This window comes from Theobroma cacao, chromosome 3, assembly GCF_053813885.1.
Source record: "Theobroma cacao isolate CCN51 chromosome 3, ASM5381388v1, whole genome shotgun sequence".
NCBI lineage: Eukaryota > Viridiplantae > Streptophyta > Magnoliopsida > Malvales > Malvaceae > Theobroma > Theobroma cacao.
The window spans coordinates 35,835,274-35,861,731 of record NC_142641.1 but is presented as its reverse complement, the minus strand read 5'-3'; the positions used below and the strand labels follow the sequence as shown (position 1 = coordinate 35,861,731).

Sequence of the window (26,458 nt, the reverse complement as noted above, 5' to 3'; positions counted from 1 at the left end):
CTCGGAATGCACTTTGATACTTATGAAAATTCTATTTTTAACATTTTGATTCCTTGAAATTAAAGAATTATTTTGTAGCAGCATACATTTTTTTAACTTTCTTTTGCTTCGTAAGCAAATTCAGATACTACTAATAAAAATAATACGAATAGCATAATAAAAACTATATACTATTTCATTCGGCTGTATACATCCAGGTATGAGGTGGTGAATTGGTTGATCCCCAACATCTACAAAGCAGCAATGTGTAAGTCTTTCCAGTTCAAGCCAGGCAACTAAAATGTCACTTCTCCAGGAATCCATATTTGTAATATACCCAACTATCAAGGTCATTTCAAAAACACAGGGGTAGTTCAGTAACCAAAATTTTTATAAAAGAACCGGTCGTTTTCCTTTTCTGCAATCACGGAGACAAGAGAAAATATCATCTCGTCCTCGTCCGCCTACCCGCCTCTTCGTTCGATCAAAATACCTGACGTCACGCTTCCCAATCAAACCGAGATCCGCGTCATCATCCGACCGTCCACGCGGCACCCATCTCCCCCCTACTATTTATGGAAACCCCGAAACCCACCCCCTCATATCTCTATCCGAATCCCATTGGCCAACGTGTCCTTTTCTTTTAACTCCCACGATTCACACGTAAGCAGTTAAGCCCGAGGCCCGAGACCTACGTGCCTCCTTATTGGCGCGGATACCCGGGACACTCCAAACCCTCCCATTGGTTCAACTACGGGGTGCACTCACGCCTTGTTCCGTACGTAGGGGTCCCACCTATTTTGAATGCCACGTCTCGCTTCTCGACCAATCCTTTTTATGAGCTGTTAGTCGTACTATTCACACACGTGTCGAATCTCACACGTGTCCCCTTCGTCCCCCTTATAAATCTCCGATCTCATTCTGCCCTTTCTCATCTCGTGCGTCCCATCGACCTAACCCTGGACACGCACGAGAGAGAGAGATTTCCAAGGTGAGAAGAAAACAGATTTCTTGAGAGAAAAATGGAGGGTAGAGGAGGATGCTGCATAGCGAGATATGCAGCTGCTGGGGTTTACGATATGTCAAAAGTGAACCGGATAATGCTCCGGTTCAGACCGATCGCTCCAAAACCGGCGACCGGTGGGTCGGTTTCTCCCCAGAAGAGCAGTGAGGCTTATCCTAAATCAGGGAGAGGCAAAAGAAGACACTCCAAAGAAAATAATATGAACAATACAAAGCGGTGCAACAGAAAAAGAAGAGTTTTGAGCGAAGAAAAAAGAGTTACTTTGCCTCTTCTCCCTGAAACCCCTGACTGCAAAGACTCTATTTCGAAGGAGGAAAAGGGGGGAGTAGTAAAAAAGATGGTGCCTCTGTGGTTGAGCTTTGGTCAAGCTGCTGATGAAAAGGTGGATTTTTTGGATGGTGCTGCGAGAGCAGATCGGACGGCGGTTATGGCAGCGGAGGCGAGGAGGGTGGCGGGGTCGTGCATCACGGTGGAATGCGTGACGGACACGTGGGTGAGTGGGGATGGGTTAGGGAGTACGGACGAGGAGAGGAAGGTTAATCTGGTGAAGGACACGTGTCCGGGGTTTATATCGGATGGGTTGGGGAGAGTAACGTGGACTAATGGTGCGTATAAAGAAATGGTAGGAGGGGAAATGATGGTTTGGTTGGTGATGAAAGAGAGGCTGCCGATGATAACATACCCGGCGTTTACGTGCAGGGTAAGGGTGCAGTACACGTGTGGGAAGGAGAGGAGTTCCTTGACGCTGCCTTGCGATGTTTGGGGAATGGACGGCGGTGGATTTGCATGGAGGCTTGATATCAATGCTGCTCTTTGCTTGGGCCGGTAAAAAGACAAAAAGAAAAATCACAGTCATGTGGTTTTATATTTTCTTTTTCCTCATCTGATCTACCTATAAATATAAAGGTTGAGCTAGGGATATCAGCCAAGTGCGTGACCAAGCTTACAATCTACATCAACTGTCCTTTTGAATTGTGAATATTTTTGATGGGGTTTCTTTTGCTGTTTTGCTTTTTGTGTTTTCTTCCAACTTTTCACTGTTGTGGCACGTTGTTTAGTCGTCCTCTTTCTCTCTTTCTGACTGGATCTGTGTTTTCTATTTTGAGATATAACATTTGTTCAGAAGGGATATAAAAAGAACTGAAAGTACCCATATTTAATGTAAATTATATATGGTTTTATTCTACTTGTTCAGTTGTTCACATGTGCTGTAACAGTTTCTTCATTATCATGTATTGGCATATAAGTTTCTTCTTTTTCTTGGCATGTACAAACAAGGAAATGGCATAGTTTCTTCAGTTGTTAACGTTCTAGAATCTTAAATGGGCTTTGGATCGGCCTCGCCCTTTGGTTTTTGAGTTGCCTACTTTCCCTCTTTGGAACAGCTATAATGTTAAATTAAATCCGAGAGAGGAAGAGAGATGATGAGAGATACGAGGACATGGAAAAAACACATAAAATATATATAACATATAAAAAAACAGAGAACAGGTTGAGGATACGGTGGAATGAAACGGGGAAGAGTCGAAGAGATAGTAAAAGGTTTGTGGTGCTTAAAGGATGTTAAAAGAGGTAGTAAATGCGAGTAGGGAGGTTGGGAACAGAGAAGGGCATGCTGTGTTATATATATATATATATATTCAGTTCTGACGCTCTCTGCAACTTAAATGATGCATGCATTGGTTCATGCTTTTATCTTTTGGGTTTTCTTGTCTCTCCCCCACTGGTTCCTTTCATCATGCATTTTGCATATGGCTTAGCCGAGACTTCTCATACAACTAAACTGTTCATTAATAAGTTAAGCTCTAGGATACGGAAGATCTCCGACTGATAGTTCTTCTTATACGGTTTGCCAAAAGCTAGCTCACTTAAATTTCTGTAGGATGATTATATGCAACACATGGCAGACGCTTTAAATATTTATAGGCAAGGCATTGACATAACCAATATCCTTTAAATAATATTATTTTGAGCTTTATTATTTCAACGACAACAAGAACTAAAATAAAAAAAAAAAAGGTAGGAACTAATTCCAAATTGGTGATAGTGGCTGAGGTAGAGCATAGTATATGAATAGAAACTACCAGAAAAAGCTTCTAGCTAGGGTTTTATTTGTGATCGCAGAACCTCTTTCTTCTCTAATTGCATGCATTTATTCAGCCTGAGGGTTCTGGCATTACTCTCGTGGCCCAATAACGTACCAATGTTCTGGCACAATGGCTGTGGCTGTGGCAGTGGCTTTAAGCACCGCATACCCATTTATAATTCTGTTTTTTTTTTGGTGAACAAAGCTTCTTATCAATGCTTTATTGAACGCAAAAAGAGGTAAAATAGAGGAATCTATATCTTTGCTGAATCTAGTGAAAAAAGAAGAAAACACATAATTCACTTGTAATTGGACCAACAGGTATATTTCTTTTCGTAATCTGTTGTCAATGACTAATATTTGATTTCGCCACTTGCAAGTCTTTGATTCATTGTTAAAAAAAAGTAAAATCTCCATTTGATTATTATTATTATTTTATTTTTCTTTCTTTTTCCGAAATAAAAATTATACAAAAGAAATTAAAAGTTCTATATCTAGCTTTTCTAGATTATACTAAAAAGTATGATTCCACTTTTGCAAGAATTGTAATATAGAATATGTTTAAATTAGTGTTACTTTTCAATTATTCATTATCTTTATTCTATGTACTCCTACAAACACTTGCCTACATGTGTTGTAGACGCAAAACATTTAGACCTCTCATTCATTAAATGAATAGAGTTAGGGTAGCCCAATCTGGGATATATAGGCTTTATTTCATTGTCGAATTTACTACATTTTTACTATTTGCATTCAGTTCTCTCTGTTAGTTTTTGAAAAGCAAAATGCTCTAAAATCCACAGACCGCAGTCATCCGATCAAGGCCCACACCAATTCCCACAGGTGGGTTACGATTCTTTTTGAGTCCGTTCGGCTCTCCAACAAGGCCCAATGGGCATGCATACTGTTGCAGAAAAAAGAACACAGGAAATTGTTGCTTTTTGAAAATTTCGTTGAAGTAAAAAGATGCAGAGAATCGGCTGAGCACCCAATTTGAGCACTTGTTGACAAAGCAGCTTGCTTGCCGCGTCACATGTGAGTTCTGACGGTGACAAGTCAATGCAGACACGTGGTCGGTAACTTTTCTTTTCTTCCCATCTATGACTTCCCTCATTTCCTTCAAAACACATTACTCGCTGATTTTATTATGCCACCTGTCCCATTATGAAAACCGTAACAGCGCGTCTAGCTATCGGAGCGAGTAATGCATATTTACCTAAACAAGAGCGTTTGCTCACTCGCTTGACTATCTAAATAATTGGATTTCTGTAATTCTAGAACTTAAGTAAGTCATCAAGATTTGACAGAGAATTATAACTGCCGTCAGATCTAGACTCTGACGGTTGATGTAGTAATAAAAATCCTAACCGCTAGATTTCACCGACTGAACATATCAACGGCTGGGATCCGTTCAATTGCGGCGGGTGACGAAGCCATTGGGCCTTTAAGTAGGGAGGCAAACTCGAGAGCGGAGCCCATCATCATCAGCGTCTACTCTCTCTCTCTCTCTCTCTCTCTCTCTCTCTTTTTGCTCGCACTGCTAAGGGAAGATTTGTCGAGGAAGGGGTTTTCAGTTTTTCTCTCTAGGGTTTCTAATCGAGAAAATCAGCGGCTCCGTTGCGAGATCCAGGTTTTGAAATTGGGATTCTTGTGGAGCAGATTTAGGGTTTTAGCCACATTTTTTTTCCCGGTTTTTGGTTGGATTCGATCTCATTTCTAAAGGCCTTATGCTCAAATGAGCTTAGCATAGATTTTCATTTTTTTTCGCTTGTAAGTACCAATTCTTTCTTATTTTCTTCAATAGTTCTCGCTTTAAATATATCCTCATCGCTCGGCCAATTCATTTCAATTAGTTCGAAAACGAGGAAAAATAAGTGAAATTTGAGTTTCTTTGAGCGGCAAATAAAGGAAAGATAGAGTTTTAGGGTTTTTTGAGGTAGCACCAACTGGGGACGTATGAAGAGAGTTTATAATTCTTGGGTTTTCATTTTTAGATATTGATTGTCTTTTGTTAGGGTTATAATTGAAAACTTTGTTCTTTGACTAATGTGAATCCTAAGATTTGAGATTGGTGTTCGGCTGGAGAATAAAGGACTATTGATGGGGTTGAAAAGGTTGCAATTTTGCCATACGTATTCTTTGGAGGAGTAATGAACTGCCCATTTGTGACTTTTAAAGATTTTGAATAAATAGGTACGTAACATTTGGAGTTTCAACTGGTTACAAACGAATTACGAATAGATTTATTTTAGTTACACCAAATTGAACATTTGGAGACTGGATTTTAATAGGATAATTTGTGAGGGAGTATAAAACTTGCTGGAATAGTTGATATGTGCGGTCATTGGAAGTTAATCTTATGGCACCTGCTATTCCCATAGAGTACACAGGACAGAAGGAATACAAAAAGTGTTCATTTTCACAATTGATGGGGAAGTCTAGGAAGTACTCTAAGGGAGGGAATTCTTCTGGTTTTGTTCCCGATTACCGTCATGTGGTTGAGACCATGGGTGGATCGGAGGGCTTTGGGAGCTTTGGACAGGTTGATACAGAGATGACTGCATCAGAGGATTCAGGCGCACCTAAAAGGAAATGTATCAGTTTGAATGCTGATAGTTATGGTAATTTTGGTGTCCCTACGCAAGTATTGTCATTGTCTAAGATGTCACGACCTGAGAGAAAGGATTTGGAGTTGAGATTAAAGATGGAGCTTGAACAGGTTCGGGTGCTACAGAAAAAGGTTGCTTCTTTGGACATGAGTGTTGTTGGTTTATCACTGTCTACTAATAACAAGAGCTGTAATGATGGGAAGAAGAGGCCTCCAGTAGAGAGTTTTCGTCAATCAGCAGGAGTATTGAGTTTGCAAGGGAGGAAACGACCTTTCGGAGGACGTAATGGAGCCTGCATTAAAAAGAGCATGTCCAAGCGTTTTGAAACTGTGAAGCCAACTGTGACAGTGAGTAATTCGAATGCTCATTTGATGAAGCAATGTGAGACTTTACTTAACCGTTTGATGCAACATAATTTTGGTTGGGTTTTTAACAACCCTGTCGATGTGGTGAAGTTGAACATTCCGGATTATTTAACTGTCATCAAGCAACCTATGGATTTGGGCACTGTGAAGAAGAGGTTAGCTTCAGGGCAGTATTTGAGCCCATTGGACTTTGCTGCTGATGTTCGCCTTACTTTCTCAAATGCATTGACATATAACCCACCTGGAAACGATGTCCACTACATGGCTGAGACGCTAAGTAAATATTTTGAAGTGAGATGGAAAGCTATAGAAAAGAAGCTTCCTGTGACCATGGATATAGATGCTGTACCTTCAACAGCAACTGCACCTATAAAAGTTGAAAAAAATAGTGGCAGTTTACCTTTCAAAAAGAAAACTATAAACCCAAAAGACACTATGATCAAGCCAGACCCTGTTAGACAGATCATGAATGATCAGGAGAGGCATAATTTGAGCGCAGAGTTGGAGGCTTTGTTGGGAGAATTGCCTGAAAACATTGTTGACTTCCTTAAAGAACAGAGTTCTAGTGAAGGTCTAATGGAGGATGAGATTGAGATTGACATTGATGCACTCAGTGGTGAAACTTTGTTCAAATTGCGAAAACTTTTGGATGATTATTTGCTGGAGAAGCAGAAAAATCAGGCAAAAGCTGAACCTTGCGAAATGGAGGTATTCCCATGTCTCTATCTCATCCTTGTTTGGTGCTTTATCTATTCAGAATGTGATAATGGCATTTATGATTTTGCTATGTCTTTCCCCTGTTGCAGCTTCATAATGAATCAGGGTTTAGCAACTCATCAATGCAGCCATGTAGAGGTAATTTTCTGTACTTCTGTTCATTGCTGGGTTATTTGCAGATAGTAAGCTAGTAAACCAAATCATCAAAGGAACTGATTTTTTTCGCTTTCTTATTAGGTAATGATCAAGTTGACGAGGATGTAGATGTCGTTGGTGGAAATGATCATCCTACTTCAAGCTGCCCTCCTGTAGAAATAGAGAAGGATTTAACCCGTAGAAACAGTAGATGCAGTAGTTCCAGTAGCTCCAGCAGTGAATCAGGCTCTTCTTCTAGTGGTTTGTATCATAGTTAACCTTTCCTTGTTTATTTATTCAGCCTCACTGATCCTTTTTTAAGCAACTGGAGTGTGTATGAGCATGCCGTCACTGTTTCATCATCAAAGAAAAGTTTAGTAGGAAATATATTTTACTCTTTTAATATGGGAAATATGCTGGATTAGGGTCTTGCTGGTCTTTGCTATGTATGAAAAATTTGCAGTTTTATGTGAATGTTATCTCTAATAAACATTCTGATGTTATATTCCTATCCCTGTTGAGCTTTTTAACTATTTTTTATCGACCATAGTTTGCAACTTCAAACTGCTCTCAAGCCTGAAAATTTTCTTTGTTACTTTTCATTGTTGTTGATTGGCTAATAAAACAGTTTTATGGTTTTTTATTTTTTGCTGCTCCATGATGTCCTTAGGTTTCTACTTCCTACTTGGAGTAAAGGGCAAAACCTTGTTTATGAAGTTTGCATATCTGTCCTAACATGTTGAAACTCAAATCTAACTTAATCCTTAGGAGTTTGTTTTTGATTTGTGAAAATGACATCATGTGGAAATTTTTTCGTTGATGGAATTGAACCTTCAAGTAAAATCCTTCTTTTGCAATGGGTAATTCTGGTCATTTTCAGCCTATCTAATCATCCTGACATGCTTAGCCATAGATTGGCTTTCTTTCTGGATCTTTGTCCCTGATGCTTTTAGGTAACTTTGGTTGTTTTGATTTTGGAGTAGGTTGAGCATTCGTAGATGACTCTTGAATATTTTTGGGGCATCATATTTGAGATGAAAGAAAGAAAGGGGAATAGTTTGGTAACATGCCATCTTTGTTTATGATGCGAGGTTGAGTAATGTTGACCAAGTCACTTGTCGATCTTTGACAGTGAAACTCTTTCTATCAAGTGTTTGACAGTGAAACTCTTTCTATCAAGTGTTTGACGTATTACCTTAGGCCTTTATGGGAACATGAGTCACTAAAACTGGAGCTCAAGGTGGTTTCAGTTTACTGGTTTTGAGAGTAGAGTTTCTGAAATTAGAACCATTTTATTAAATTAGTTTTGCTTGATGAGATTTGTTGCCTAGCTTCTACTTCTTCGTGTCTTTATTTTTTGGATAATTTCTACATTTCACTTGGTGATGTATCTATAATTTGGAGCTATGTGAGTCAACCCACAAAAAATATATATATGTTTGGTTGCCTATTTATTTTTATCTCCTACTAATTTTGTCTAGGCATCCATAAATTGGCGAAGACTTCTAGGCTTTTGTGTGCTATTTTTTACTTTAAGTGGAGCCTGCTTCACAGCAATTGTAACCTTATGTTGTTTCTTTTAAAAACTTTCTTTTTCATTTGATATTTTTCTTTCAGAATCAGATTCTGGTAGTTCATCTGGTAGTGAATCAGATGCTGTTAAAGCTTCAGTTCCTGTAAGTTCTGTGAAGGTATCTCTATGTCGTGATAATTTGGAAAATTTGAGTGTCTTGGTGAATTGAAAATGAATCTGCTGTCTCTCTTTCTCCAGTGGTTATGTTTGAGACATAGTGTATCACTGTTCTAAAGCTAATTTCCCCTCCCTATGTGGTAGGAAAATTTGGATTCAGGAACAAATGTGGATTCAAAGAACGGCAGTATTGCTGTTCCTAAAGATGGAAATCGTGAGTTTCCCATTCTTGACTATGCATCATGCATGCCTCCTGAAAATCTGTCTTGGGTCAATGTCTTATAAAAGTGCCCATTCTTCTGTGCCTTGTTCAGAGTCTTTAAACGAGTTGGGTCAAGTTGAGTTAAAATTTCATGATAAGCCTAGTGCTATTGAGGCAGAAGGGCACCAAGATGGTAAGCATAATTAAGCTCTGTACTGTTAACTTTTGGGGCATCATCTCACCCATAATAATGTAATATAATAGAGGAGAGTGCTCCTGCTGAGAGGCAAGTCTCCCCTGAGAAGCTCTATCGTGCAGCTGTATTAAGGAAACGTTTTGCTGACACCATACTTAAAGCTCGAGAAAAGGCACTTGAAAAGGTTAGTCCAGTAGCCATTGTATATGTGCAATATGGTCGAAGAGTCAGTTTACTCTGACTCACCGGTTGGTAATTTATAATGTGATTGAGTGCAGGGTGAAAAGGGTGATCCTGAGAAACTGCGGATGGAGAGGGAGGAACTTGAAAGGTGGCAGAGAGAAGGTTTGGAATTTGTATCATTGTTGAAATGTTTTCCTGCACTAATGTTCCTTTGATTGAAAGCAAATTTAGAAATCTTTTCTGAATATCTGAAGCTCTATGATCCCCTTTTCCCTTTTTTTTTTTTTAATTTGTTATCAGAAAAAGCACGATTGCAAGTAGAGGCCAAGGCTGCAGAAGAGGCTAGGATAAAAGCTGAAGCAGAAGCTGCTGCTGAAGCAAAAAGGAAGAGGGAGCTGGAAAGAGAAGCTGCACGTCAGGCACTTTTAAAGGTAAATAGGGATAACATTGTTATGCGGCAGAAATGGTGCGGCCTTATCTTAATGCCACTAAGAACTTTATGCTATTTGCAGATGGAGAAGACAGTGGATATCAACGGGAACAGTCAATTTATGGAAGATTTTGAAATGCTTAGGACTTCCAATGATGAACATTTACCTAATTTCATGGAGGAGACAAGCCCAAGTCATTCTCAAAATGGGTTGGGAAGTTTCAAACTCCAGGGGAGAAGTAATCCCCTTGAGCAGCTAGGATTGTACATGAAGGCGGATGATGAGGATGAAGAAGATGAACCTCCCCAAAGTGCTCCAGAGCCAGTAAATGATGTAGAGGAAGGAGAAATTGATTGATTGTGTTTTCTCCCATTGCTTGTTGAGTGGAATGTAAGTGCGGTTCTGAAAAATTCTGCGCAATGGTCCTTTGACACCCTAAGCACAACCTTCAGAGAAATGAAGACCGCAGAAGCAGCGTTAGTGTTTAGCATGAATTGCTACTGGCTTGCGGATCTTGTGATTGACTAGCTGTTGGATTGTGCTTGGTAGGAAGCATCAGAGTTCAGGTGTTTTTTTTTTTTGTTTGTTTGTTTGTAAAAAGAAAGCTAAATGTTTCTGATGCATTGAGGTGTTGGGGGCTGAGGAAGGGAATTCTGCCTTCTCGTTAGTATATTTTTTCACTCTTTTCACTGCTTTACCCTTATTTTTGATTTGGATGTCGGTCTTCCGGGGGGGGCTTGGGAGTGTATTTTTAATTGTAGAGGTGGGTTGGCGAATTGTAATATATTTTAAGTAGAGAAAATGGGAATCACGGTGCGTCCATTCTTTTTTCCATAATTACTTGTGGTCACCATTGCTGGAATTCTTTCCATTGTTATTACATAATCTCAAGCTTTTTAATACGTGAAATACAACTTGAAGGATTGCATTAATGGTTGAGCAGTACATCCTTTTTCTGGCTCGTTTCTGTTCATCGCTTGCTTTCAACTCTCTTTTACTATTTCAAAGCCACAGGCTGTGACTGATGGTCCGGTAGTTGTTTTCAGCAACTGATGTCTGGTTTTGTTTTCTCAAAATATATGACAAGCATTACAATAAAAGTCTCATCTCATCTCCCCGTCGTATATTCAGCTCTTACCTGTTAACTATACATCAATTTGTGTACAAGCATGATCCTCCGCTAACGTTAGTTCTCAAACATTCCCCCATCTGTTATACTAGAAGATTCAGTCCCATTAACAAGAGGCTGATTTGGGAACCCCAAACTAGACTCGCTCAGAATGCTGTAATCAAAATCCTCATCATCGCTGTCTTGCTGTCTTTTTTCATCTTCATCAGCCTCCTTCTGCATTGTTCCTTTTGAACGGGCTTCTCTTTGCATTTTCTGCTTGATGGCATCATCATAAGACATTTCATACCAAACAGTGCCCTTGCCTACAATAGACTTGTTGTGGGCATCTGTCATCCGCTCTTGTTTACTCTTTTCAGAGTTCTTGGGTTCTCCCCAGTAGTCATATCGATACAGGGGATTTGAAGGATCATATTGATCCTTCCCAAAATAACTGGCATCTTTATACCTTCCGGGCTCTTCCAATGGCAAACCAAGAGCTTGACGGCTGTGAAAAATAAGTGCTTCAGTAGGAGTTAAGATACAGAAAGCATACACCTATAGACATGTGCTCAATAACTGCCTGCTATACCTAGATAGAGGTACAAGTGATGCAATGCAGAATGAAGCAGGAGGGGTCGAGCTTTATAGATAAAAGCAACTCAAGTGTAATTGTAAGTGCTCTAAAGTGTCAACAAGAAAGTTCAGCCAAAAGCAAAGCCATGTATCAATGTACTTCTAAAATCAAATACATGATGGAACAAGGTTTAAGCAAAACAGCATTATGACAAGATCAAGATTTAGTGAAAGACTATTACATTAACCTGATCCTAAGAACCATAGATTAAAAGCCAACTCTATTTTAATGCTTGGTTAAGATTCTATGACACAAATATCTTGATGAACCATCACTCAAAATTGCACTACTTTAGGCCAAGAAAATAAGCTATTAATACAGTCAATTTTTTCACCAGTTGCAATTTGCTAAAATCACCATAAGTAATGAATAATGTATTGCATGTATTTCACAATTAAAAGACGAAGTACCTATAAAAGAGTGATTTGCATACATGGCAAGATAACTTAATTTATTCAGCATTTGCAACTTTATATGTTAATTTTTTGAAATGACAATTCTAAAGGCAACTAGCATCACTGACCTCCCTTTATATTGTTAGAATTAGTTTCATTACCTAGAAAAATGTTTAGTACGGTGCAATCAAAAACAAGATTGCCCTTCGGTTCAGTCTTAATAAAATTCAAAATTGTGAGGTCATGTTACAGTTTAATTTGATTTGAAGGTTGATATCCTGATATAGGAGCATATAACAGCATAACAGAGGTCGGCTGTGGGGTTAACATATAGGTAAAAGGGGGAGGAAGAAAAAAGACCAATGGGAATACCAGCTGATGTCTCTGATCAAAACTTCTCTTTCCTCAAATGATCGACGCCAATGTATAAAATCATATTCATCCATCTCAATATTTCGCCTAAACTTGCTGATTTTATATTCCTCTCCTCTTTCTTTTGCTTCACTTCTAAGTTTATTATGGAGCTGTATTAGATTCCAGGGAAAAAAATAAATCTCCATCAGAAGTTTGATTATATGGTAACTTAAAGACCACAACCAGAGAAAACACTTACCTTTCAAAAAAAAAAAAAAACAACAGAAAACTCCCGACGGCTTCGTAGAATTATAAAAGAATTCGCACTTCATGGTTGGAAAGCAATATCATATTGACATTATGGATATTTATGAAATTGTTTGACCTTTGTGTAAGGTATACATAAAATGAACACAATCACTTTTGATTAGTGACCACCAGGACAATTCTCAGGCTTTGCATCTTATTCTAGTTCACAAGAAGCACATGCCTTGTTCATAGAATATTGTTAGAACAGAAGACTGTCCATCTTTCACATAACTACCAAGCACTAAGGTGGTAAAAAGAAATTTCTGAAAGATGAGAGAGAAACTAAAAAAAAAATCAAGAATAGAGGCTGCAAACAGCTAAGGAATAATTACCTCACGCTCAGCTAAGGCAGCTTCCAAATCAAGTTCTTTAACACTTGTTTTCTATCCAGATATATAACCATTAGAAGGTAGATATAGGCAGATAAGTTGGTGAGTAAAAAAAAAAAAAAGGCTCACCAGAATCATTTTTGGTATTAGGCTTTTCTTGTAATATGCTTTGGTGTATTGAACATTGTTCTCGTCATCATAATCATCGTCATCAGTTAATTCTGATAACTTTTTACCTTTATATTTCTCAGGATTTGCCTCCAAATCATCCAAAATCATTTGCTCAGCAACATGGATCTGCCACAACTGCATAAAAGACAAAAATGGATCTAGTAGAAAGATTGATCATATGCGGCTCACAGAAGAAGTGGTCAGGTGGGTAATAATAGCATTAGACAACCATTGTTAACATGGCTATGTACAAATATTGTCATAAGAAGATGCATCAGTTCTTGGAATGCCCACACCCATGGCATGCACTGATGCACATGCATGAACAAACTTATTAGCCAGAGGTTTAGCACAATGCTATCAAAAAGAAGTCAGTCCTACCAAAAAGAAGAAAACAGATGCATTCATATCTAAAAAACTGATCAGCAACAAAGATATTGCTGCCGAATTACCTTATCAACATAAGGGTGATTTGACAACAATGGCTCCTCTTCTGGTTTTGTTCCAGGATGTTTTTTAGGAACAGGAGGTCTTCCACAATCACGCTGCAAAGGGAGCAAAAAGAAATTAGAGCATAATGATGGTAGAAATTTGAAATTCAAAATAATTAATAGAACAATCAGTAAACAAAATCACTAGGGGATAACAAATATCTCAGTTGCACTAATTTTTGAAGTCATACTTTAATTAAATAACCCGAACAACAAGCTTCAGGATGGTAGAATCAAAGTCCCCCCACCCTCCAAACAAACAAATTAGATAGACAAAACCATCAATAGAGGAGTAAACATCCACAAGTCTGCTTCCTAGTGAACAATCGAGAGAAAACCAACAAATTTATAGTAACAAGAATTACAGTCCATAAAATGTGCGTTAGATAAAACACAACACCTGAGAAAGACTCTAAAAAACCAAACAAATCAAAATAGAACATGTTAAAGTTGAGGCAAATCCGATTTCTACCATGTTGACACCATAAAAGATGGTCTCAACGAGTTCAGTTCAGATATAGAAAACCTTGACAAAGTAATGATAAAAAGGACAAAAAGTAGACTAGAAGGTACATACCCGTAATTCATCTGGATTAGTATCCTCATCACGGTGAAATATTGGTGGAAAGTCAAATCTGTTAAACCTGGAAGTAAGGATGCAAATGTCAGAAAACAATGAGAAAGCATTTTAGAATTAATAAACTTAACAACAGCATGAACTCCTAGTGGCACTAAATACCAATCAGATTCCATGTTATACCACATAGAAAATAAAGAACAAAGAACTACCATATTTACATACACCAGATGATCTATGTTAGGATGGACAAAACGCATTTCAATAGGAAACCGAAACCGGTAAGGATCTCGTTTGGCCTACAGAAAAGATGAAATAAAAGAAAAAGGTGAAACATACAATTAACAGATACATAATTAATGTCAATAGGAAGTTTAGTAGCAGAAAAAGGAATTAATAGAAATAATTAATACAAAAAGGAAAAGCCAAAAAATACTCACCAGAATTTCAACAATAACATGCATACCAACTTTTATGTGATGGCGGATCCAAAACCAATCGTTACCTTTGATTGGGACCCACCTGAAATATATGGATACAATATATAAATCTAGTAGGAAACCTTCACAGTTAAACATGGACTCTATCAACTTATAATCATGAGTGAAATCATAAATAATCTATTGAATCAGTTGATACTGAATCAGCTATTGTGAATCAAGCCTATACAATAGCCATTAATCCACTACTGCTGAATATTTGAAATCATTAGTTATCAAATTGTTAAATAAACGATGCCTCTCAGAATTTACATTATGTCTTTAAGTATGCCATTTGGAATTGCAAAATACCATATCTCTTCTTTGCAAAATTATGGGTGAGAATTACACAGTTTATGCCAAGTCAATGTCCTAGTAACTGCACATTAAAAAATTGTGAACAAAGCTACACATATTTGAAGTTTGGAAAAAATCAAATTGTAAACAAATAGGGAATTTTAGCCTTTAGGAGAGATTCTCTTTTTGGGTACATGTGATCTTTGGCTACAAAAGCCTTTAGGATACACTAGGGGGGAAAGTTATGCAAAACTAATTTGAGGAAAAGAAAAAACAAAACTTAGGAGATGATAAAATTTATAGTTTAAACTAATAATTTTATTGGTACAACTAAGTTAGATTGAGTGATGAAAATTACCCCTCATATACACCACCTATGTCCACAAATGCCCCCTGATATAGGTGTAAAGTAGTCACTTTGCCTTCACAGATCTGCACAGACATAATCCATCATACACCTGTTCTTTCTAATGTGATCTTTGAAAACTTAAAAAGTATTTCAATAAGAAACAATGACCTGGGAAACTTACCTGTCCTGGATAATAAAATGGAAGCTCATACTGTCGAAAAACAATAAATTGGTCATCATCAATACCTTTAAGTAATTTGGAACAAAATATAAGAAAAGAAGAAAAGGAAAAACTAATACTTATAAACTAGGAGAAACTGGCAATTCAATTTACCATGTCCTCGTTGTAGTCCTTCCCTCTTTTTCTCCTACCAGGATGGTAATCTTGGTCATACTGCATCACCAAACAGCAGAATATAATGGCTTAACGAGGTGAACTTCTTCAATTATACATACATACACTACTCATATATTACCAGATCTTTATCCCAATTTAAAACCCAGCACAGAAACTCATTAACATATCAACCTTACTCGAAACTCAAAGAGAGATTTCAGCGTCAACGAATCATTCTCCTTCGATCACACTTTTAAGATTTAGATAATTATTTCTTTAAATGCCTTCACAATAAAATACTTTAAATATAAACTTCTTTGTAACCCCATTACAAAATAATTAACCAAAACGTCCAAATTTGACCCCAAATCAACTTAGTATAAACACACACACACCCACATAAAAGAAAACATGCCAAACACGCTCAAAATGAAAAAGGAAGACTATATATATAATAAAATGCAAACCTTATAAGACTCCTCTTCCAATCTATCCTTATTAGCATCAACCCACTCTTTATATTGCTTCAAAAAAGCTTTATATCTGTCCAAACCCATATTTGCTTCACCAGTTATCGCCTCCTTCTCCACCTTCTCCAAATCCACCCTCACCGCCTGTAACTTATGCACTTCCCTCATAAACTCCAGTTCCTCTCTATCCACTTCCCATCCACTCGGCGGCCAATCTCGTGGCGGCACGTGTCTCAACGCCAATGGCCCTGCCCACAACGTTTCCAGAGGGTCTGGAATCTCCCCTTTTATCTCAAACTGCTTTCGATACCATTCATCCTCTGTAATCCCCATTTCCTTCATTTTTTGAAGCCTGTAAGAAGGTTTTAGCATTTTAAAAGCCTCGATGGCTTCAGGGGTTTGGAGAGGGACTTCTTCGCCTTCGTTAAGGGATTTTCTAGCGAAATCGGCTTCTGGGGTTAAGATTTCTTCCCATGGGGCCCAGCCTCGTTCGATCCAGTTGCGCCGACGGGCTTCGTCTTCGGTTTCTTTGTCTTTGGGCCCGAAGTTCTCGAGGAAGGTTTCATCGACGGGGAATTCGTCGGAGCTGAAGGATTTTGGGGTGGTCGAAGGTTTGGGGAAATGGGTTTTGAACAAGGAAGGGAAGCATGGTAAATGATGGGGGTGAGAACAGGGTTTTGGGGCGGAAAGGTTTAAGGGTTTAGGGAAAGAGAAGAAATGAGGGGTTTGGAGGATTTGCATTTTGCAAGCGAAAGAGTGAGTGTGAGTGTGGAGGGAAATGGATAAAGTTTGTTTAACTCTTACAATAAGAAAAAAAAAATTTAGTTATAAGGATTTATCTAATAAAAGTATATAATAAATTTTTTGAAATTTTTTTTAAATATTATGTCACATATGTATCTGTAATTTTAATACATAATCAACATTAGAACACAATCGACATTAAAAAAAATAAGGAAGATGTTACACATTCTTTATGTGTCACATTCCCAACTCTACCTAAACATAAGCTAGTAACTAACTTTATGTACCTTTACTACATTAACCAAGATCTCTAATCTTTAAACAAAATAAAAATGGGAAAAAGAAAAAAGAGTAAATGTTAAACAGCACATCAGCATGCAGCTTGTCGATTGATGCACTCCCTGATCTTTCTCTTTGAAGAAAGTTTAATCAAGAGTAAAACTTGAAGTTCTTAGATTGAAGAATGAGCTGCCTCAATGCGCCTATTGGAGCCAATATCATCAACAGTACACCAACGATAATGCATGTCTGCCACATCCAAGGAAATATATATTATCCGATTGGATACTTTAGACAGTCAAAATTATAATTAAGTTTCCACAAAATCACAAAGAGCATACCCAGTTCGTGATCCATGACAAGCTGAATCTTTTCGGTTTGTAAATGGCAAGCCATATGATGCAAGGAAGCTGCAAAGTTGATTAACAAATTAGATGGTTTTGGCAGTTGCAATATAGAGGTTAAAGGTGATATAGGGGGAAAAGTTTTGATGTTACTACGGATGCCTTACATAGTATGACGTGGGAGCGAAAGCAAAGCCTCCAAAGAAACTCAGCAGTCCACCAAAGAAAGGGAAAGTCATTCCAAGGAACATGGTCAGGGCTGCCAAGTCAGAATTAGACAGATTGTAATTGTCATTATCAGATTAATTACTTTCTCCCCATTATTGCATTTGAAGTTTATTGATATCTTATGATATCTGATATGAGATTTATATTTATTTCCACTTCAATGTTACTTACCAACGTATGAAGTGCGTGTAATGATGCGAAGCATTAGACTTGGGGTGAAATGCATCCTCTTGACAAGATATGATTCTGCCATGTCAAAAACTGGCATTGCGAAGACCTGCAATGAACAAAGAGAGAAAAATGAAGAGAACATCTTGCAGATGAAATTCACATTGGAAAGAAAGAGAGGGGCGAATCATTTACTTGGTAACTTCCAATGACATGAATGACAACGAACAAGTTCGCAGTTGCAACAAGCCAAGCGGGTTTCTCCAACGAAATGAGAATGTTGTCCTCGACACTGTTCCCAAACACCCAGTAGCCAATGAAGGAAACTGGGAAATAGCACAAGGCAACCACGATGTAGGCCACAATCACCCCTTTCCACATGGGTTTCTTGGATGGCTTCTCCGGGGTGGATGGGATTGTTGCCTGAATCTCCAAGACCACATTATGCCCAGCGAAGGCGAAGGCTACATCTCCCAAAGCACTGAAGAAGCCGAACACTTGCCCTGCACTGGTTGAGGCCCTTTCAATGTACTCCACACTTGGCTGAATCCCTTTGTGAATGGAGGCTACCCAAGCAATTGTAGAATAGCTGGTAGATCAACAAAAAAATACTAGCTAATTGATTAACGGGTGCTTGTAGGCTATTTTCACCAAATTTGAAAGACGATCTGTAGTGTACCTAAAGGACATGATAGCAGCAGCAAAAGAGACAGCGGTGATGGAGTTGAAACTGGGGAGATGAGAGAGCACAAAGTGAACTGATGCAAAGATCATGATGAAGTAAGTTGTTCTGATGTCTGTGCAGTTAGGGCAAACGGTGTCATGGAACTTCTTCAATGATTTTCCACCTGTGACCATATACACAATGTTGACACCAACTTCCACCATCAATTGCTGAGGCACCACTACCCACAGCCCCAGCTTTTCACCAAAGGCATGCTGCCCCAACTCGTGGTACCTGTCGAATCTCTTCCCAGGAACCATCTCATGCATCTCCACCATTTGCCATAAAGTATAAAGAGTGATCACCCATGACAATACCATGATAACAGTACCGGCACCCCTGATGAAAATTTTCGAGTCATTTTATTTTTGCACGAAAACATTTAAACACATGCTATTGGATCTCAAAAGTCATGACGAAGAGAAATTGAAAAATTTTCTCATGCAATAATCAAACCATGAAATCTGTACAAAGCAAAAATGACAAAGGCATAAACATATAAATGGGTTCAATCCTACATGCTAAACCCTTCAATTTTTTGTTCTCTCTGTTTGAATCTTTTTACTATTTTCACATTTTCTTGGAAACCAATCAAGATTTTAGTCGTTCACATAGAAAGAGAATATCAGAACGTACCATCCAAGTTCAGACATAGCATACGGAAGACCCAGAACTCCTGCTCCAACCATGGCAGTGACATTGTGGAAGGCAGAGTACCACCACTTAGCATTGCGAGACTTGGTAATGGGAAGCCAATCGTTGAGAGTTTCCGCCTTGGATGATGAGTCTTGCGTCTCTGGTTGAGTCTCCATCCCTCCTTGTTCACCAACTTGACAATTCGAGTAACAGTTAGATGGTAATAAAGATTCTCATATTACAAAACTGAGAAGATGACCTTTCATTGCGGGATTCTAGAAATACAAAGTGCATGAATCCCAAAGACTAGAGTTTGTTTCCATCTATACTATAATGATTTTCACTTATAGGATTTTTATAGTAATTTTATATCTTTTAACAGGTGCTTTTTGTATTCTACTATTTATTAAATGGAAAACACGTGATTGTCAATATTTTTTTGGTATTTTGGTATTTTTTTATGCTTTTAACAACATATTACTGTTTTATGTATTGCATAGTCATTCCTTACTCATGATTTGAATATTTTTTCAATTAAAACCACCATGATCCTCACTTATAGAAGGTATTATAGTTATTTTATATTTTTTTAACAGATGTTTTTTAGTATTTTACTATATATTAAATTAAAAACATGTATTTATCTACTTTTTGGTATTTTTATATTTTTTGTTATGCTTTTTAACAAAATATCACTGTTTTTTGTGTCTCAATCATTCTTTATACATGATTTAGATATTTTTTCAATTTTAATAAAAAGGTCTAATCGATTTTCTTTTTCCTTTTTTCTTTTCACTCAATTTCCTAGACTCCCCTTTAAATACAGCCAACCGTTCCCCTATCAAAACCTCATGTTTTCATTTCCTTCCCTTCCCTTCCTTCCTTCATTTCTTTCCCATGCTTTGAGACCACAAAACAAAATAAAATAAAAACAAAAAAATATATTACTCTAAACAAACATTGAAAAAATAAAAAAAAATTCTTTTTGTCATGTTCAATGTCATAAAGTTCATGCAAATTGAGTTAATAGAATTGAATTTCTTGCTTTGAAAATTGATTATTTTTGTTAATTAAATTCTTAAGTGATTATTAACGTGTTAAACATCACACATAAGATATAAATACTAAGATAGCTTAAAGTAATAGAAACAGTTTAAATTTAATTTATAATCAATTAATCCATTGCATAATGCTAGTACTCTTTTAATTTCTAACTCAAATTGTTGCAAATTTATTTTTAAAAATAATTTGTTGCAAAATAATTGCAATGTGGCCCAACCGTTGTGTAGGAGAAAAGTTGATGAGTGAGAGTTTGTCAAAGGATGATCAAGGTTTCGGTTGGCTTCTTTGTTTGTGTTTAGGTGCACAATTATGGGAGTATCCATGAATGAATAATGAAATAAGAGTAAAAAATTGATAACAACAATAATAATTACTAAATCTTGGCTTTAAGTCTCCTAGTTCAGTGGCTTTGGAGGTTTAAGTGGGTGATTACTTATTAGACATACTTATTAGATTAGAAGAAGACTAATATAAGAATTTTATGAGAATGGCAAAAGATAAAGGCAGAGAATTTTTAAGGTTGTTTTTTTACAAAGGTTATTTTTTTTTGTTTATGCGAAGCGGGAGGTAATACTGATTAAACCAAGGGTGAAAAGAGAGTGAAGACTATTTCATGCCCAAGGTAAGATCATGTATTAAATGAACCAGTAGATTAAAGGTATTTGTCAAATCAACTACCAACAACGCTTGTTGCCCCGTGGAGGAAAATGTAGACTCGTGGAATCGCAACTGAAATAGCATTTAGCTATCAGTTCCAGCTTCTGTATATTTATTGTTGTTTCATTTACTTCTGTTCCAAACCAAAAAGGTCAGACTATTCACAAATACTGAAAGGGAATTCTCAAGAATTTTAAGCAAAATTAACACTAATCATCAATGAAGAAAGCCTAAAGACTATGATCAGTGACCAAACAAAACTTAATTTCTTGAGTCTGCATTGTCATATATTGTTAGAGAATCAACATTAAAGCAATGCCAATAGTCCATTAAGAGCAAGTACCAGTCTCTAAATCAGGATTTTCAAGAATCTCTTCTTTCCATATTTTCCAATAGGAACTTAATCAATGGAGCAAATTTTTGATCTTGAGAGTTGAGACTATTTAGACTTCAGATTGTTAGAAAATTAATAGAAGAAAAGAGAAGAAAGTAGGCTTGAGGTGTGCTGTAACACACTTTCTTTAAAGATTTGTTGCCTACTATGGGGATTTATAGACAAGGACTCTCTAGGACACAATAAGCCTTTTTTGCATAATGCAAAAGTACTTTCTTTTTATAGACAATGAGAAGTTATGTTTGTTGTCTTTTAACAGATGTATCTTTTTTACTTTCAACAGATATGTTTGTACTGTTATTTATAGATGTGTCTGTTGTATTTCAACAGACCTATCTACAACTTTTAATAGTTGTATTTGTTGTAAATACTTATATTTTTTTTAAGAGTTATATTTATTTTTAAATAGTCACACCTGAATAATTATCTACCTATAAATATTATAAACTATCCAACAATCCCTTTTAGTTTGTAATATTAATAATACTATGCATACTAGAAAGTACCTTGAAAAATTGAATTTTCTATTAGTGTAGAAATTTTAAAGTTAAGACGAAGTTATTGGTATCACAAGGATTGAACCTCAACTCCTTATGTCATAATCGAAAATGTCACACATATACTATTATTTAATTATTTTAAGATTCTACCAACTGCTTTAGCACTTATTGATCTTGTGCTAATCTTAGTTTCATGAATATTTATAAGAATAGACCTTTTTAATTCTTGTTTGAAGCGGCACCACTCCAATATTCATATAGGTGAAATTTGTAATTATGCCTCTGTTACTACAGGCATTTGATATTTTCATTAAGAGCCTTTTGCTCATCCTCTTCTCGTAACAGTCGCACTGAATATTCTAGAATGAGGCTATTTAATATAAAAACTCAGTGCATAATGACAATATATAGTAACTTGTTATTACCCATTGAATTTTTATTGTTAATTTTGCTAACTCAAAGTTGGGTTTCCATTACTAATGCTTTTGAGTCAAGGGTTTAGCCCGTTTTCACTAGAAGTTGACTTTATAGCCTCTCTTGACAAAGCTTTGGTAAGTGGATTAGCCAAATTCTTACAAGATTTAACATAAACTATTGTTATAATGACATTTGAGATTAATTCACTTATATAGGCATGTCGTAGACTTATGTGTCTAGACTTTCTATTATAGATCTTATTATGGGCTACACACATTGTAGCTTCACTATCACAATATATGGAAATAGTTGGCATCGTTGAGGCCACAACTTTATATCTAATAACAAATTTCTCAGTCATTCTGCTTCTTTTCCAGCAACTGCTAATGCTAAAAATTTTGATTCCATTATGAAATATATAATACAAGTTTGCTTCTTAGATGCTCAATTAATGGCACCACCTCCTAAAGTAAAAGTACATCTTGATGTGGATTTATTGTAATCAATACTAGTTATCCAACTAGCATCACGAGCACGTGTTTCACATTCTATTTGCATTTGAGTTATGAATTGTTTTATTGATAGAGACTCCATAAAATGCAAAATCATTTTTCTATAATTATTCCAAGATTGAGGCAATTTAGAAAGAATTGCACCTATTTGTAGCGCATCAGGAACCTTAACCTCAAGGACTTTTAGTTTTGAAACTAAAACTTGTAAATCATGTACTTAATCCATGATAAGCAGATTGTCATTTATCTTGAACTCGAAATATTTTTAAGATAAAAATTTGTCAATACATTTTTTTTTTGTTTTTATAGGTAGTCTCCAAGGCTACCCAAATTTCTTTTGGAATTTTCAGATCAGAGTAGAGATCAAATAGACGATCTGTCAAAGTATTTAACATGTGTCCACGACATATCAATTAATCTTCTTCACATTTTTTCCTCTTTACCTGTTGTGCATCAGAGTCTTCAACAGTAGGTTTTGAAAGTGCAGTAAAAGTTGGATCTAAAACATAATAAACCTTCAAGGTTGTGAGCAAAAACATCATCTTATCTCTCCAGCGAGTGAAATTGCCTTTAACCTCAAGGTCATTTAGTTTTGAAATTAAATAGCTAGATTGTCACTTATCTTGAACTCGAAATATTTTAAAGATAAAATTTGTCAGTACTTTTTTTTGTTTTTATGGGTAGTCTCTAAAGCTACCCAAATTTCCTTTGGAGTTTTCATATTGAAGTAGAGATCATATAGACGATCTATCAAAGTATTTAGGATGTATCAACGATATATCAATTTATCTTCTTCACGTTTTTTCCTCTTTACTTGTTGTGCATCAGAGTCTTCAACAGTCGATTCTGGAAGTGTAGTAAGAGTTGGATCTAGAACATAATAAACCTTCAAGGCTGTGAGCAAAAACACCATTTTATCTCTCCAGCAAGTGAAATTGCTTCCATCAAACCGATCAAGTTTTGATGAATTCTTGATTCATGAGTTGAAATCTTGAATTTGAATTAGACTCCATTGAAAACAACTCTTTAAAATTGTTAGAAAATTAGTAGAAGAAGAAAAGAGAAGAAAGTAGGTTGCAACACACTTTCTTTAAAGAGTTATTATCTAGTATGGGGATTTGTAGACAATGACTCTCTAGGATTCAACAAGCCTTTTTTGCAGAATGCTTTGAATGAATTCTGGCTTGGAAATACATTCTTTTTATAGACAATGGGAGGTTGTGTCTACTGCCTTTAAACAGATGTGTCTTTTTTACTTTCAACAGATGTGTCTGTATCTACAACTTTCAATAGTTGTGTTGATTATAAATACTTATTTTTTTTAAGAATTATATTTATTTTTAAACAGTCACACCTAAATAATTATCTTCCAATAAATATTACAAACTATCCAACACAGACAGACAGAGAAAAAGAAGGATGATTAAGATTAGTATAAATTTAAGAAAATGCATTTGATTATTGATTTTTTTACCATGTGATCGTGATAGGCTAAGCTTGACTAAAGTCACTATTCACATTTAGAAAAAAAAATTTGAGTAAATTTTAAAAGTCCATTATTGGTATTTCATAATTTAAAAATTTTATTTAATTCATTAAAAAGTTTTTGGTAGGTACCAGAGATACATAAATTTGACATTGGAATAACAAACAGATTTGTACATTATTTTGAAGTTTAATTTTTAAAATTATAAAATTTCGGTTAATAAATCAAAATAAGAATATCTCTGTCAAATTCAAAATATTAACAATTATAATGTTGGTTTTTTTACTCTTATTTTTAAGAGAGAATTTGTTTGTACAAAATTGTAAAAACATATGACAAAAAGAATAATATTTATATTTGATGCACAAATGTCATATATAGTTTTTATATACTATTAAATTATGAAATATTGTTAGTCATTAAAAAACAAATATAAAATTTTAAGATACTTAAAAATAAATATTATCAATTTTTTATAAAAACTTAAAAAAATAGGTCACAAAACTCAAAATTCTTAATTTTAATTCTTGAATATAATAGTTATTTTCTTCTTCTTAATTTAATTTTTAATATTTGTTTCAGTCTTCTTCTTAGTTTCCTTTAACAGCAATGTTGTCTCCATGCTACCCGGAACCAAGCTTACCTTAGGCCATAAAATCATTAAGATATATCTCTATTTGGTCCTCTTCATTATCTGTTCAGCAATAGCAATAGCAACGCATCTACACTGAAGTAGACAGCCAAGCCACACACAGAAGAATTAACCCCATACTACACTGCATGGTGTTAAGCCAGGACCTAAGTATCTGAAAAATCTCTTTTGTTAATCAAATAAGAATGACAAATAAACAACCATAAATAGTAAAAAAAATGTGTAAATTAAGAAGAAGAGTAAAATAAATATTTTTTTCAAGAATTAAAATTAAAATTCAAGTTTTGAATTCATTGTTGTTAAGAGAAGAGAAGAGGAAAGAAAAAGAGATTAGGTGAGACGGAATTGGAGGACTTATTGTTGTTAAGAAAATGAGAAGTGGATATTGGATGAGACGAATTTACGAACAGAAAAAAAAAATTGTACTTATATTTTTTGTTAATTTTTAAAAATTAATAATATTTATTTTTAAAATTTTTTAATAAGATAATCTAAGCGCATCAAATACAAATCCAAATATATTGTGAATGAGCTATATACTACGAGGCCAAAGTCAAATTTTTACCTTATATTTAACAATATAAAAAATAATCAATCATTAAGAACGACAATATGCTGAATTATGGAATGATTGATGGAATATCAGGAGGCACTATTTTTGTTCATTCCATGTGGCGTTATAGTACTGGAGCAACTTATCTATGTCTGACTCTTCTTTTGTTTGACCTAACAATGCATGGCAACAAATATGAGAAGAAGCTTGGGACAATTGGAGGAGAGATCAAGGCATTATGAAAAAGAAAATCCTAAAAGGTTGGGAATTACCAAAGCATTCTTATGTTAAGTTTAATGTTGATGGAAGTGCTAGAGGACAATTTCGGGCGGTGTAATTAGATAGGAGGCTTTACATATAAAATTGATATTTTTTATCCTTAACAGCAGAACTAAGAGCTTTATACTGGGGATTAAAGTTATGTTAGGGTAGAGGCTTCAAGAAAATTCAGGTAGAATCAAACTCTTTGCTTGCCATTTAAAGGTATCTAATCAGAGCTCACATTTGGATCTGAATATCAATATGCTCAAGCTTATAAAGGAATTACTCTAACAGTTTGGGATGCCACCATATTTCATGTTCATCATGAAACGAATTAGTGTACTGATTAAATAACCACTCACCATGAGAATCTATCTCTAGAGTTACATGTTTTTAATTCTCCATCAACTAGTGTTAGTGTTATTTTATTTACAAACACTCTAAGCATTTCTTAATTTAAAATGATGCAATCAATCAATCTTTGTACTTCATTCCTTTATTAAAAAAAACAACTCAAATCATCTTTAAGAATGATAAATATACACATGTTTAGTTGAGAAAATGACTATTCCATTTTTCATTTTTTTTTCTTCCTCTAATTCGTTACTTGGCTCATGAAAAGATCATTTCGAAAAATGACAAATTCTAGAGAAATTAAAATAACTACCGACTCCCTCGATAATAGGTATTTGGTGTGGACTAGAATATACTTGTTTAAACCCCTGCGTCGCTTCCAATCCATTCTCCATTCTTTTTTCTTCCTCTATTTCGTTATTTGGTTTACGAAATTCGAGAGAAATTGGAATAGCTACCGACTCCCCCGATAGGTATTTCGTGTGGGCTAGAATGAGCTTGTTTAAACTGCCCTGTCGCTTTCAATCTGGACTAGATTAGGGCAAGAAAAGAATAATATCTTGAAAG

The 26,458-nt window shown here is 35.8% G+C and overlaps 4 protein-coding genes across 8 annotated transcripts; 2 read left to right on the top strand and 2 right to left on the bottom strand.

The window, feature by feature from the left end:
* Positions 1-900: 900 nt before the first annotated feature.
* LOC18605062 (uncharacterized) lies at positions 901-2,189 on the top strand. The gene has a single exon (XM_018116648.2). The coding sequence runs from the start codon at positions 1,002-1,004 to the stop codon at positions 1,830-1,832; it is 831 nt and encodes a 276-aa protein (XP_017972137.1). The 5' UTR covers positions 901-1,001; the 3' UTR covers positions 1,833-2,189.
* Positions 2,190-4,578: 2,389 nt separating this feature from the next.
* LOC18605061 (transcription factor GTE10-like) lies at positions 4,579-10,454 on the top strand. 5 transcript variants are annotated; one of them, XM_007037849.3, is made up of 10 exons: positions 4,579-6,771; positions 6,870-6,918; positions 7,018-7,176; positions 8,533-8,591; positions 8,750-8,819; positions 8,920-9,000; positions 9,072-9,187; positions 9,282-9,348; positions 9,487-9,617; positions 9,699-10,454. In XM_007037849.3, exons 1-10 carry the CDS (start codon positions 5,449-5,451, stop codon positions 9,972-9,974), a joined length of 2,331 nt encoding a protein of 776 aa, XP_007037911.3. In that variant the 5' UTR covers positions 4,579-5,448; the 3' UTR covers positions 9,975-10,454. The 5 variants fall into 5 exon arrangements, with proteins under 5 accessions (XP_007037911.3, XP_017973299.2, XP_007037913.3 ...); XM_018117810.2 differs by having other exon boundaries at positions 8,533-8,606; XM_007037851.3 differs by lacking the exon at positions 8,920-9,000.
* Positions 10,455-10,594: 140 nt separating this feature from the next.
* PDE312 (Nucleic acid-binding, OB-fold-like protein) lies at positions 10,595-16,713 on the bottom strand. The gene is made up of 12 exons (XM_007037846.3): positions 15,918-16,713; positions 15,448-15,507; positions 15,295-15,324; positions 15,123-15,196; positions 14,429-14,510; positions 14,214-14,287; positions 13,989-14,055; positions 13,373-13,465; positions 12,879-13,055; positions 12,753-12,803; positions 12,130-12,281; positions 10,595-11,233 (listed from the first exon to the last, which is right to left on the bottom strand). Exons 1-12 carry the CDS (start codon positions 16,659-16,661, stop codon positions 10,804-10,806), a joined length of 2,034 nt encoding a protein of 677 aa, XP_007037908.3. The 5' UTR covers positions 16,662-16,713; the 3' UTR covers positions 10,595-10,803.
* Positions 16,714-17,093: 380 nt separating this feature from the next.
* Positions 17,094-19,219, bottom strand: LOC18605059 (lysine histidine transporter 1-like). Its single transcript, XM_018117237.2, has 7 exons — positions 19,044-19,219; positions 18,363-18,746; positions 17,879-18,272; positions 17,687-17,792; positions 17,455-17,546; positions 17,285-17,353; positions 17,094-17,192 (listed from the first exon to the last, which is right to left on the bottom strand). Exons 1-7 carry the CDS (start codon positions 19,217-19,219, stop codon positions 17,094-17,096), a joined length of 1,320 nt encoding a protein of 439 aa, XP_017972726.2.
* Positions 19,220-26,458: the final 7,239 nt, after the last annotated feature.

Excerpts from the sequence above, each read along its gene's own strand:
- LOC18605062 (XM_018116648.2), top strand. The coding sequence starts at position 1,002 with ATGGAGGGTAGAGGAGGATGCTGCATAGCGAGATATGCAGCTGCTGGG.
- LOC18605061 (XM_088804348.1), top strand. The coding sequence starts at position 5,449 with ATGGCACCTGCTATTCCCATAGAGTACACAGGACAGAAGGAATACAAA. Across the intron at positions 6,772-6,869 it reads CTGAACCTTGCGAAATGGAG|CTTCATAATGAATCAGGGTT; the intron begins GTATTCCCATGT and ends CCCCTGTTGCAG. Across the intron at positions 7,177-8,532 it reads ATCAGGCTCTTCTTCTAGTG|AATCAGATTCTGGTAGTTCA; the intron begins GTTTGTATCATA and ends TTTTTCTTTCAG.
- PDE312 (XM_007037846.3), bottom strand. The coding sequence starts at position 16,661 with ATGCAAATCCTCCAAACCCCTCATTTCTTCTCTTTCCCTAAACCCTTA. Across the intron at positions 14,288-14,428 it reads ATGTTATTGTTGAAATTCTG|GCCAAACGAGATCCTTACCG; the intron begins GTGAGTATTTTT and ends TCTTTTCTGTAG. Across the intron at positions 14,056-14,213 it reads CCTAACATAGATCATCTGGT|GTTTAACAGATTTGACTTTC; the intron begins GTATGTAAATAT and ends CCTTACTTCCAG.
- LOC18605059 (XM_018117237.2), bottom strand. The coding sequence starts at position 19,219 with ATGGAGACTCAACCAGAGACGCAAGACTCATCATCCAAGGCGGAAACT. Across the intron at positions 17,547-17,686 it reads TACACGCACTTCATACGTTG|CCCTGACCATGTTCCTTGGA; the intron begins GTAAGTAACATT and ends CTGACTTGGCAG. Across the intron at positions 17,193-17,284 it reads TGTCATGGATCACGAACTGG|ACATGCATTATCGTTGGTGT; the intron begins GTATGCTCTTTG and ends TGGATGTGGCAG.